The 13,059-nt window shown below is 38.7% G+C and overlaps 1 protein-coding gene across 5 annotated transcripts in view; it reads right to left on the reverse strand.

Moving 5' to 3' along the window:
* Positions 1 to 1,174: 1,174 nt before the first annotated feature.
* WDR37 (WD repeat domain 37) overlaps positions 1,175 to 13,059 on the reverse strand; it is a 44,805-nt gene continuing 32,920 nt past the window's right edge. For 3 of the 5 annotated variants that reach the window (XM_040071369.2, XM_040071350.2, XM_040071361.2), the window contains 3 exons: positions 7,039 to 7,173; positions 6,257 to 6,371; positions 1,197 to 4,328 (listed from right to left, as the gene is read on the reverse strand). In XM_040071369.2, the coding sequence (XP_039927303.1) occupies positions 4,197 to 4,328; positions 6,257 to 6,371; positions 7,039 to 7,173 (382 nt within the window). In that variant the 3' untranslated portion in view covers positions 1,197 to 4,196. Of the gene's footprint in view, positions 4,329 to 6,256; positions 6,372 to 7,038; positions 7,174 to 13,059 lie in introns of all 5 variants that reach the window. The other 2 variants (XM_040071339.2, XM_040071328.1) reach the window with 2 other exon arrangements.

Here is a 13,059-nt window from a genome sequence, read left to right on the forward strand (position 1 = left end):
TAAAATACTAAGTTTAAGTCAGTTGGCAGTAAGGTCTGATTTGGAAGCCCTCAACTAAAATCAACTAAAGCCCAGGGTTTGGGATTCTATCTCAACCCCGCCCTTATGTCTATTGTGCTACTTTGGAACTCCGGCCTCTTATTTTTGGTCCAGATCACCAGCAACTCTGATTAATTCCAAATGTGGCAATGAGGGATCCTAAAGCACATTGAAGGAGAATAAGATGCACATAAGGCAACATCCTGCACTCAGGTACCAGCCAGGACTCTGCCTTGGCTTTTGAAACCCAAGGCTCTCTACAACACCAAGTGTGCTCTGGGTTTTATTCCAACACTACACAGCTTTGGTTTGAACATGGGTGCAACAACCAACCAACCTTTAACCTACAGAAAAACTGAGGGTGCAGAGTACCCTCTACTCATCAGAGTAGTTTTACAATACTTTCGTTGTAAACTAAACATAAAAAAACTTGTTTAGATTTCATTTTAAAATGTCAGTTTTTAAAGTGTATAAATTGCAATTGCATCTTCTGCATAAGATACAATTTTTTTTCCATACAGAACGGGAGAAGACAGTACCAATGGAGTCCTGAACACCCTTTCAGTCTAGATATTTTACTGGCACCGTGACTACTAGTTCTACAGAAGACCTACTGTAATAAACAGACTTGGACTTCTCTGTAGAAACTGACAGAGGTCAGAAATTTGATTTTAGGCTCCAGGCAGCAGCTTGAAGCCTGTTGGTAAAACCAAGTACATAACTCTCTCACTTGGGCCTGGGAAATCATAAGGAGGAACCCAAAACAATCCTTGTAGATATCGTCTTCCTGACACCTGGTGTGTTTCCAAGTTGCTTACTGGCAAAGATATTTACTGAGAGGTGTTGGTCTGAAACAACCAAATATCCACTGTACCGAAATACTGTATAAAAGAGCTTGTCTTTCAATAAACCTTTGCTATAATGCCCTCTGAATGAACCAAAGTTCTACGTATTATTTGAGCCATCCTGAATGGTAACGATACTTCTCTTCCAAACTGTCCTCATCAATGCCTCAGAAACAAACATGCAGCTTGTTTTTTGAGTAGAAAAGTGAATAGGAAGATCCTCTGACTACAAAAAATTGAAACATCAACATCAGCAGCCACCTTAATGCAACACAGAAGAACAGCAAATTGCAAAAAAAAAAAAAATGTTGAATGTTTTAATGCATTTTGAATTGTAATGAAGAAAAACAGTTTACATCTAAAAACAAATTAGCAGAATAATAAAAAGTGGTTCCACATAACTTATAAATTCTTTTCCCCAAAGGCAGGTTTCACAGATTTAGGCAACAAATAAGATGTTTCATTCCAGACCTTTCTGATTGTAAAGTATACACAAACATTGTGAACATTGATGTGCATTGCTTGAGAGAAAGACACAGAAGCTTGGTTTTGCCTGGTGATGAGTTTTCTGTGAAATTCTGCACAATACTGAAACTGTAACTGCAACTCTCCTCCATTTAATGAAATGCTGGACATTGTTCAGTGCTGAAAAAACACTCTTTAGAACATTTAGAGCCATGAAATGTTTTCCACATATTTAGTCAATGTAGTACTATTCACTACCCCTGCTCATATGTTTTGCTTCAAGGGGAATGGCAGTTTGGCTTACCCTTCATTACAGTATAGAAAACTAAGTGATAGTTGTGTTCAGCTGATTTAAGTATTAGCCTGCTCATAAGAACGTGGCTCTAGCACCTTGTTTGGTTGATTCTTTTCAAAATGAAGCCATGCAATCACCCATTCCTGGTGCCAGAGGATGGTCCCTCTGGTGATATAAAAAGTTTGCAGCAATGATGATTAAACTGCATAGAGTCCAGTGGTTCTGTATTACATATGTATGAGAGAAGCTTAGACACTTTAGTTTAGCAGGCCCCAAACCAATGACTCCCTCCTCTGCCTCAGGTAATGAAGGAGAGCCATTGCTCCAGATCCTACATGCAGGCCATGCTGGAGAAACTGCTTGTACTGGCCAGACATTTTTCTCTTTTTTTAAAAGAAGCATAAACCTTTGTAAAGTTCTCTCTGTTACCAACTAAAAGAAAGTGAGTCTTGTTTTCTTAAGGAATAAAACCTGTAACCCAACATCAAATGGCTTTAACCCAGAGTAAAAATCCCAGGAGAAAAAAAAAAAAAAGAGAAAATAAACACTGTCACACCATTTAACTCTTACCACCAAAAGACTTAAAACTCTGCAGCTGCTTTCTGCAACCTCACTAGTTTTAGTATTTAAGATTATTTCAGAACAGTTGTCCATCTTGTACCTCACAAAAAAATCCCAAACCCCACAACAGAAAAAAACAAGGGATCAAACTACTCTGATGACATGTACTATAAAGACACTACACATGCATATTCTTCATTAAATATTTTGAGTTTCCTTAATGTTACAGTCCAAAATTATGTTTAGGACCCCTGTTTTCCTTCCATTCCTCACCGATAAATTCATTATCCCATCCCACTGTACTCCCAAGCCACACAAGTGTTAAACAGGAGAACCAGGTAACTCCTGTCTTAATGTCATAAACAGTGCTGTAGAGGACATGAGCACAGCTGTAGTTGCACAGAATCATGATGATGAGATAAAAAGCTCGTAATACTTCTGCCAACAGACCATGAACCCCAAGATTCCCACTGTCAGAGTGCACCCTTCCTTACCCCCACCCTTCATCTTGTACTGTGATATGTCAGACAGTCAGGGGCAGCATCTCCCTTTAGCCAAAAAAACAAGTGTCTGTCTGAGGCAGCCTTTCTATTCTTTCCAAGACACCAGCTGCCACCTGCATTTACTGATAGAAACAGCTGCAGAGCAACACCCCACTGCCAGTGCAAAAACAGCTAAACACAGCGAGGGGCAAAACCAGAGTAAGATCACTGGGAGAAAGAAGGGCGAGCTATGCTGCTCACCCCCTTCTGGAACAGGACAGGGACTGCAGCGCCCCTGTCACGGCTGAGAACAGAACTGTGACAGACGATGTTGACTTAGAGTATTGCTCCATGTGTTAACTACCTAAAGAATCACATGTGGGATGATTGTCTTTCCTCTCCTGTCAGAGATAGTACTTCAGCCAGAGACCAAAAGTGCTTTTTTCTAGGCTACAGAGAGATTTGATGCATCTTGACTGACATTCATTTTTGAGGTAGTACTCATTTACTTTGTATTGCTGGCTCAAAATAAAAATATGGGAAGTGAATACAATTAAAAGTATGCTCACTGTAGGTACATAAACAAAATCATCAACCCCCAAAAAACTATTTCCTTTCTGGGCAGATCACCAAAAGGAATTAATCCTTCTTACAAAGGTTAGCTCACGTTCCCTGGTAAAGTCAAACTTTCATAAATGGTTTATAACAACAGCTATAAACTAAAGTGCTTCAAAATTTGCTTGACTAGATTTCAGTGATTAGAATCATAATATTCTGGATTTTTACTAATATGAAATGTGATGAGGTTTCAGAATCACTTTATATAAGAAGGGCAGAATGAACCTTTTTCTTTTTTCAAAATAAAAAGTACAAAAAAGATAACAAATAAACCTGGCAGTCTATACTCACTACAAGTTGCTTGCATTTTCCTTCTCAAATCTACTATCTCTCTAGTGGCCAGAGTAAAAATGGAGTTGAAGTTGCACTATACGGCAGCACTAAAAAAAGTATTCAAATCAGATGCAAACAGGAAAATGTTTACAATCATACAACTAGTGAAATTCACACTTCATTTCAAAGTTTTAGCCCTGCAGATTCCTTTTAACACAAGGCAGATATGTAGAGTCATGGAAAAACATAACAGACTGTATACACTCTCTACAGTAATTACATAAGTTTCACATTTATGTCACAAATGTAATGCCCTACTGTGTAACTATTAAACGCTAAATAACTTATGAACACTTAATGTGCTCTACGCAACAGTGAACATATTGACCAGTGGATGCCAAAATATAAAAGTTCATACACAAGACAAACTAGTTTTTAAAAAATCACATTTCTCTGTACAACCCATGCAAACTGTGCACAATGTGGTAACAAGAACAACACTTGCTCAAGTCTCCCCTCACGGAAGAGCTTTTACAGTGACAGCAGACCAGTGTTCAGAAAAGTCTGCCCAGGTGTAGAAGTCCACAGCAACACAAACGCAGAAACTCTCTCAGCATTTCACTTCTCTTGCAGCAAAGCGGGGATGTTGATGTTCCAGCCGATGGCCTGACGGTCAAACCCACACGTGAAGAGGTTACAGATGGGGTGGTCCTCACACCAGGCAGAGCAGCAAACCATCCTCCTGTGCCCCTGCCACAGCGCAAGAGACAGCACCGTTACCGACACGGATTTGGGAACTGCTGGGGCAACAGCTCGCTGCAGCTCAGAATGCGACCCTGCCAATCCTCACACTATTCTTTGCAAACAGCCCTGGAGAATCCTAAAGGCATCTGCAAGGTGTAAGTTTTCATAATGATGAGACTCCTTAGCACCAGCACGGCATCCATAAGGACAGATGCATACAAAAGATGCATCAAAACTTTTGAGTTTTCCCAGGTCTGTTTGCTATCTAGTTACATTTTCTTTACAAAAGCAAATCAAATTTCAATTTCAGCATTTTTTTTATTAAAAGCAGTCTTAAAATAAGGAACTACTTGCTGGCAACTGTTATCCTAGTTTTTCTGAGTTTCTTTATTAGCCTTTTGATTTTCATAAATGGAGTCAGATCTTTTAGTTACTGTAGAATATTAGAGCAGTTTTTCTACCTTTCCCACAGAAGTAATATAAACAAATCCTTTGTTGTTCATTCTTTGTCCTTTGTTTGCATATTTCTAACTTGAAAACAATTGTAACTGACAATTTGTCTGGCCACTGAGGCTGAGGGGTAGAAACCCCAAAAAGCCAATCTTCTGCTAGACCCACAAATGTATAAAAAGTAAAAAATAAACAAAGGGCCTTCTTCTCTCCGCTCTTTCAGCTGGGAGCTAGATCAGAAGAACCCCTGCAAAAATCTCTTGTCTGCGTGTGATTTCTTTGTGTGTCTCGGTGACAGGCAACTACTTTGTAACAAGCCTGCAAGACTAAGTGTCCATATCATTTATAATTCAGGAGGGGTAATACTGCAGCAGAAAAAATGTCATACTGATGAAAATAGTTCAATAGCAACAAAAATGTCCATAACAGAGTTCTGACCAACATTCAGGTTTAAAAAAAAAAAAAAAAAAAAAAAAAAAAAGTCATGATTTTAATAGTGTCAGCCTGAATGGAACTACTAAGGGAAAAAAAAACCACACACACACACGCACATAAAAAAAAAAACCTCGAGACAACAATAAATTTAAAAACCCACTTAAATTAGAAAAAAATCTAAAAGAGAGTAAGTCTTAGAACGCCTTCTTAAATTCCATCAAGAACTGCTGAATCAACCCCCAAAAAGGCCTATTTATGTGACATAATCCAATTAATTTCACTTAGTCTGATTTGCTCCATTAGTGATTCTTGCCATGCAAATAGTGCCATAAAGGAACAAAACTTGATGGCTGTGGCAAGGATGGTTTATTACATGGTAGTATGGATCTAGAATGTATGTGAATAAGCATAGAAGAAAAAAATTAAAATTCATCACAAAATCATATAAGGTGAGCTCACAAAACTGACCGTCATTTTTTCCTTCTATGTTTCTATGCCATTGATTCACGGAATGGTTTGGGTTGGAAGGGACCTTAAAGATCATCTGGTTCCAACTTTCCTGCCATGGGGAGGGACACTTTCCACTACACCACATTACTCAGAGCCCCATGCAGCTTGGAATATATAAACCAATTAGACACTGTGTAATTTAAAACAAAAGCAAACAAAACCCCCACAAAAACAAACAAACAAACACCCCACCATGAGAAAATCACCATTAAACCTCATAGTGACCCATTTTTCTGACACAATTCGCATCAAGACATTAAAACACATCTGAAATGCTCTTACACACTTTTTCCATTTCATAGAGAAAGCAGACGTGTTTCACTTTAGTAAGGGGGAAAAATCATGACAAAATCAACTTGAAACACCATTTCCAATAAAAAAGTTGCAAATGTTCCATACTGGCACGTCGGTTATTTTTAATAAGTACCAGCATATTCATTCAGACCAGTGCTGTTCAGCTTTAAGCTAGAGAGACCAAATGCCACTTTTAACCTTGCCTGAGGAAGGACAGACACACCAAGGTGCAGCTCTGCAGGTACCTGTCTGTTGCTGCGAGGGAGCCGCGCCAGCCGCACCCCTGACATGTCGAACAATCGAACCTGCCGGTTGTCGTGGGGAAGGGCGATGATTCTCTGGCCAACGCACACGCTAATCCTGCAGAGAAGGGACAAAAGGAGGCTGCGTGGGAAACAATGAGCCTGGCAAATAGAAACTGACAGCACGAATTTAAGCTCATAGGAAGGGACGAAGGTGAATTTTTCCTGGCTAGAATTCACAAATGGAAAAAGAAAAAAAAAAAAAAAATTGAACCATTAAGGAGTTTTCTATTGTACTAGAGCCTCAAATAGCCCTAACATTTGCATTTTCTTATAGAAAATTTCTTAAAGGCAACGTACTTACTAAAAATAAATGTTGATCACACCTGCATTTTATAAAACCATTTCAGACCTTTTTAAAATTCTTATAAATCTCAGGGACAAAAAATAAATGTATATTCAGTGAATTAATAGAATAGACTATTTCAGTTGAAAGGTACCTGCAACAATCATCCAGTCCAACTACCTGACCAGTTCAGGCCTGACTAAAGCTTAAAGCATGTTATTAAGGGCATTGTCCAAATACCTCTTAAATACTGGAAGGCTTGGGGTATCAACCACCTCTCTAGGAAGCCTGTTCCAAGATTTGAACACCCTCTCAGGAAAGAAATGTGCAGTTTAAACCTCTGTGGCACAGCTGTAAACCATTCCCACATGTGAAAAAAAATAAGAATTCATGAAGAAAGCATGAATTAAACAAAGCAGTAACTCAGAGATCTGCTTACCTGTTGACTGCAGAATCTGTGCGGATCGTCGCAATAGGAGACCTCATGTTTTTCAAATCCCAGACTTTCACTGTACGGTCATCACTACCAGAAACAACATTGTCTCCCACAGTGAAAACTGCAGATGTCACAGTGCTAAACAATCAGGAGTAAAGACAAAGATGTCAAACTCTAAACTTCTTTATTAAACTAGCTGCTGATTTAAAGTTTTACTTTCTGTTCCTGCGCTCCCTTTAGTATATATAGCTTGCCTTTTTTTTTTTTTTTTTAAGCAGAGTAATCTGAAATTTTAAAATTCCAAGCAGTTATTTTTGAATAAAAAACTATTCTTACAAGAAGCTATGACACTTAAGGTGAACAGGGCTTGACTGGCCCAAGTGCTAACAGAAGCAGCCCAACAGTAGAGACTCACTCGGGAGGCATTTTCCATATTCCACTGATTCTGACACAAGCTAAACAGGCCCCATCTTGAAACCTGAATTCACTTTTGGAGTTCTGCACTAATGTCCAACAGGTTTATCACACAACCCCAAATGAATCTGTAGCACAGAGCACAGATCTTCTTCTTAAGTGATTTGAGATCAGTAACCAAGCAAAGATTTCTGTAGAACTACCCCATTTTTACTCACTGCACAGATACTGAGGAGGTCCCAAACACCTGAGATGTAGCTAAAGCTATTCTGTAAACACACAAATATGCTGTAATCCACAGAGTCTCCAGTATATTTCCACTACCAATAGCTACAGCAATGTGACAATCGCTAATTGTGATTTCTAGTCCTGTTTTACAAGCAGCTAAAGTCTGAGAGTCGGATAAGAAATGGCAAGTAGTAATAAGAAGCACAAGTGTACAGTATAAATTTTACCTACTATGCCTAGAAATACACAAGGGCGGTCAGAGAAAGACTCATGAGAATATTTCTAGCAATTAAAAGTGCAACATGTTACTTCCAGAAGCTATTTTATAATGAATTTTATTTTAGAATTTTATTATCTTTGTATTTTACAGCTTCAGATAACAGTATATCATCAATATACTAGGCTCAAACAAACAATTTTCATGATGATTCTATGATTATTTTTAAATATTTTACATTTATTTTATATTTAACCAATTAAAAGCTTTTGTACTACAATTTTCATCATAATTGTGTGAATTCCCAACTCAAAACCAGTTATTTTCCGCCCACATAACGTACTAACAAAGTATTTTTGTCTTTCCTTATAATCATTAGGGAAGGCTTCTCAATTCTGTTTCTACAGCTTTGATTTAATGACCTATCTTGTAACTTGGGTCATGCACATCAGTTTCTTAGAATTTAGTAATTTTAATTTAAGTTGTCAGTTGTTACTGTCACTTTAGTTGTTCTGCAGAAATTTGAATTCATGTCCTATCCCAGCTGCTGATTAAGATTAGCACAAGCCAGGTCACAATGGACTGGTTTATGCAAGCATCTTAATTTAAATTGACACCAAATTAAGTTTTAATTAGGATGAAGGCCCACTTTATTCATGATACCAAGTTTCCTAACACATTATTAGAGTGCAGCTAAGCCACCAGGGAGATGATTACAGAAAGAACCAAGAGGTCTTCGAGTAATCTTCTGGACTTTACGAACAAAAAGTCAAGAAGTTACAACACACATGAAGGCCACAAGTGCTGAGTCTCTTTCATCAGGCACCTTCTTATTTAGGAAGAAAATTCACTCATGCAGTCAAGCTGCTGCACAATACAGCTGGCATGTTCTTACCACTAAAGTCGTCTCCTACAGGCCCAAACTCCTTTAAATTTACGAATATCTGCACTTCTCACTAGGTTCTTTACACAAAGAAGCTCAGAAAAAAAATTCAGGTTTTCACTAATCTCTACACTGCTGCAATGCTCATGAAGAGATGTTTATAAGTTTAAAATTCTCTATTCAATCTCCATAATTTCCACACACATTGGGAGACTTCCTAGCACACAACAGCATAAAGAATTCAAGGCACAGAAAATCTCCAGGTGAGTGAATATACTGCACTTTGGTATTCTGCTGCCAACAAACAAAACTGATCTGTTTTCCCAACATACATTTTATTCCAATTACAGCTGGAATACGTTGTGAAACTGTCTTAAAATAACCCTCCACATTTGGGTGCTTTTTCTCAAAACTTTAAAGAGCTTTCCAGCTTCTTTGATCTCATATTGGTTTTGCTTTATCATTTATCACTTTCAAACATGGTTACGTTTCTTTGACCACATAAGGTTCTCTAATCCTTAGATTTATCATTTTTAAATGAAAACATTCAAAACTATTTCCAGGAAAACAGAATGCCAACCCCAGGTTAGCTCAATCCTTCCTGCACCTCCAAAGACCCTCAAAAGATAACAAAATCCTTTCCAGCTTAACTCACTCTTTTCAGCTTAACCGTTCAGATATTACTGGATACACCGAGCAAAAGTTTGTAAAATAAAAATACAATTAAATTCTGCTGCAGCTCTCTGGAAATAGGGCAACTGATAGAGAGGCAAAGGGAAAGCTGCTAGTCTGTTTTTAGTGACAACTTTAAAGGGGCTTAGTGGTCTTAACCCTCCATTCAGCCTCAGCTTGGCCCTGCAAGCCCTGCAGACTGGGATGTGCACTATTTGCAAGCACATGGGACCGTGAAAACAGTCTTTTACACAAGAAGTTTTGAATTTAATAGCTAAATATAAAAGCAATTCTTACTGAACCCAATGTTTATCAAGAACTTTGGTCCCACTTCCAAACCAAACAGTATATCGATGTCTGCATAACATTCCTTGTGCTTTTACAAAAATGAAGCATGACTCCTCTAAGGAAAACAGACAATTCAATTCTCAAAGATATCTCATTTTCAAAATAGAATTGCAAGGCTTGAAGTTTAAGTAACTTAACAAGTCTAGAAAGGCCAAAACAGTATCATTCTCACAAACCTGACAACTCTGGGGAGTGTTACCAGCACTTCATTCATCTGAGTAAAGACAACGTGGGGTTTGGGGTTTTTTGGTGGTTTTTTTTTTGTTGTTGTTTTTTGTTTGTTTTGTTTTGTTTTTTTCCTTCTTTTTTTTTTTTTTTTTTTTAAGTGGAACATAATGAGTTCATATTTTAAGAAATCATATGCATCTAAATTCAGAAACATGCTCAACACTACTTACTTGAAACATGAGCAAGTGCTGTGCTCATAGATCTTATGCAGTACAAATTACATTCTGTCTCCTCTGATATTCCAACTGGGGCATCTCTTAATATGACAGATGCATCTCAGCAATTTTTTTCTTAGTTTTGTGTTTATTTTTTTTTAATTAAAAAAAAAAAAAAAGCAACAAGAAGAAAGGCCACTTCCTACTTATAAATATAAACTAAACCAGGATTTCAACACAACTAAAGGAGAATGGTGACAAGAGAGGGATTCAAAGTCTGTGGGAAGGAAGAAGTTAACAGAAGCAGCCAAAAAACAAATAACCTTTCAAAAGCATTGTCTCCATAACCTCATCCATATCACAAAGATTAAAAGCTTTTATCCACTATTTTCATGTGGCCAGACTTAATTTTCGCTTGTGTTAGTCTCCAGTATGTTCTAACCCAGATAAAACTCTGGTTAACATCCCCTCAGCTAAATTAATAAAAAGTGTCAACAAAAGATCATCAGCTCCCATGTTAATTGAATGCTAGAAGACATTAGATTTTTAATAACTCAAAAAGATGACAGGTATTGTAGGACATTAAAGGGAAAAAAAAAAAAAGAAACAAGCAAAGAGGAAGCACTCTTATGACACTTCAAACTGTGGGTCCCACAGGGAGTTTGGTGTGCTGCTACTATTCTCCAAAAAAGCTTCAGCCACCGCCAAACCCCAGCAAAACTCATTTATCTTGTCATAGGGAGCAGCCGAGCGTGTACTTCCAGCTGACAGCGTGGCACTTCCTCAGCACACACCACTGCCTGGCCTCGAACATCCTGCTCCCTCCGTGGGTCTCAATCACCAGAAATGCTGTGGCGCTCGCACTCCTCATTAGGCCCAACAGCTGTCTCCCCAGTCACACTGAGACACAAAACTGCTTTGCATAACAATCTGCTGAAATTTCACACACAGGGGAAGGGGGGAAAGAAGAAAAACGTTGAAAATGTTGGACCATGAAATGCTGATGCAGAACTCTCACTGGCAGTGCACCAAAAAAGAAGTTAACACTGCTCTTTCCATTTTGATTTGCAACCTAAACTGGGATTTACCATCAAACTGGTAGACAACACGCTTTCATGGCCTTGAACAGGCATCTACATGCATAAATCTGTGCGTGGGACAAAAATGGACTAAACCAGAGTTTTCAGATAAATTTATTCAAGGTAACTTGAATACATACAATTACCTACAGTTGTATGCAAGCAGGAAAATCTGAGGGCTCAAGTATGCCTCTTGTTTTAAGTAGTAAAACTGAGAGACAAAACCTAAAGGAAGCTCAATTTGGTATCATATTTTCTGCACAAGTTTCCTTTGTTTTAGGGGAACAAAGCATATCCCCATATCAAGCAGTCTGCAGCATCAAGGAAAACCAGGAACTGTGTTTAAAACCTCCAGATGTGGACAACCCCACTGCCCATCTCAACCGGAGATGGCACTGGTCACAGGAGGCCCAGGTAAGGAGCCTTACCAGTACCTCCACATTTGAGTGCACTCAGGTTTCAGAATTGCTATTCAGCATTCACTTGATTCCAGGAAGAGCTACACACATAATCCCACATAATTCCCAAAGTCTGTCTGTGGATTTATCCCCAAATATCAGCAGAGCTTTTTTCTCCAACTCAAGAAACCGTAAGAACAAACCATGAAGGAATTACAGAATAACAGAATCATTTAGGTTGGAAAAGACCTCTGAGGTCATAGAGTCCAACCTAGAGTTGAACACCACCAGGTCAACCATGGCACTGAGTGCCACATTCACTCTTCCCTTAAACACCTCCACGGACTGTGACTCCACCACCTTCCTGGACAGCCCATTCCAATGTCTAATCACCCTTTCGGTGAAGAAATTCCTCCTAATGTCCAACGTAAACCTTCCCTAGCAGCTTGAGACCATTTCCTTTTGTCGTGCACTGCCTGCCTGGAAGAAGAGACTGACCTGGCTACAACCTCCTTTCAGGGAGCTGTAGAGAGTGGCACTGTGATAACTCCATGCCAGTATCAGGTTGGGGGAATGTTAGAAAAGAAAATTGGGAATTCAGGCTGTGCAAGAGAGCAAGGACTGGTAACTTGGACCAGCTGAAGGCATGTAAAACACGCTGGCCCTAGTCTGTCCTGAAACAGATCTATGAAGAAGCACTCAGCGTGGGAAGTGAAGCATATTCAAAGCTGGATCCCTGAGTTATCATTTATTAAGGTTGCTAACAAGTCTAAGAAAACCACTGACCTCTTACCATGCTCTGTTACATCTACATAGTAAATGTAAACCAAAAGGCTTTGTAAAATGCGCTTCTAGAAGCACTAGAAACATTTCAAATAAGCTAACCCTTAGAGCTTCAAGCCCAGGCCATAATCTTTATTTAAAGAATATTCAACATGCAAATGTAGGATCAGAACAGTGTGTGAAATGCAAGTTTGGAGCCTTTTTTCAATGAAATGCAAGAGGAAAAATGTCCCTAAGCAGACAAAACAAGGAAGGAATATTAACAGCAATATCAGAACCATCTAGTTAATCAGTGAGGCTTGGGGAGAAAACTGAATGTCTCATCACAAAAATTCTGCATTTTTTTACAAAAGCTCAATTGAGATATCCACACATGGGGAACGCCTAAGGCATTCTTCGATGAGAAACAACATAAAAATGGTAGACAAAGCATCACTAAAGTCCTTAATAACTGAAGCAAGAACAGGACTATCTTGAAAAGAACAGATGTGTTAGACTGATCAAACACCACTGATAGCATCCAGATTGTTACATTTTGTTTGGCACAAAGGTTTTGACTAAAGCCCAAGCACAGACTTAGTCAAAGGTACAAACCTGCATTTTTAGGACTACATCTACA

The sequence above is a fragment of the Hirundo rustica genome, chromosome 1, assembly GCF_015227805.2.
Source record: "Hirundo rustica isolate bHirRus1 chromosome 1, bHirRus1.pri.v3, whole genome shotgun sequence".
Classification (NCBI taxonomy): Eukaryota; Metazoa; Chordata; class Aves; order Passeriformes; family Hirundinidae; genus Hirundo; species Hirundo rustica.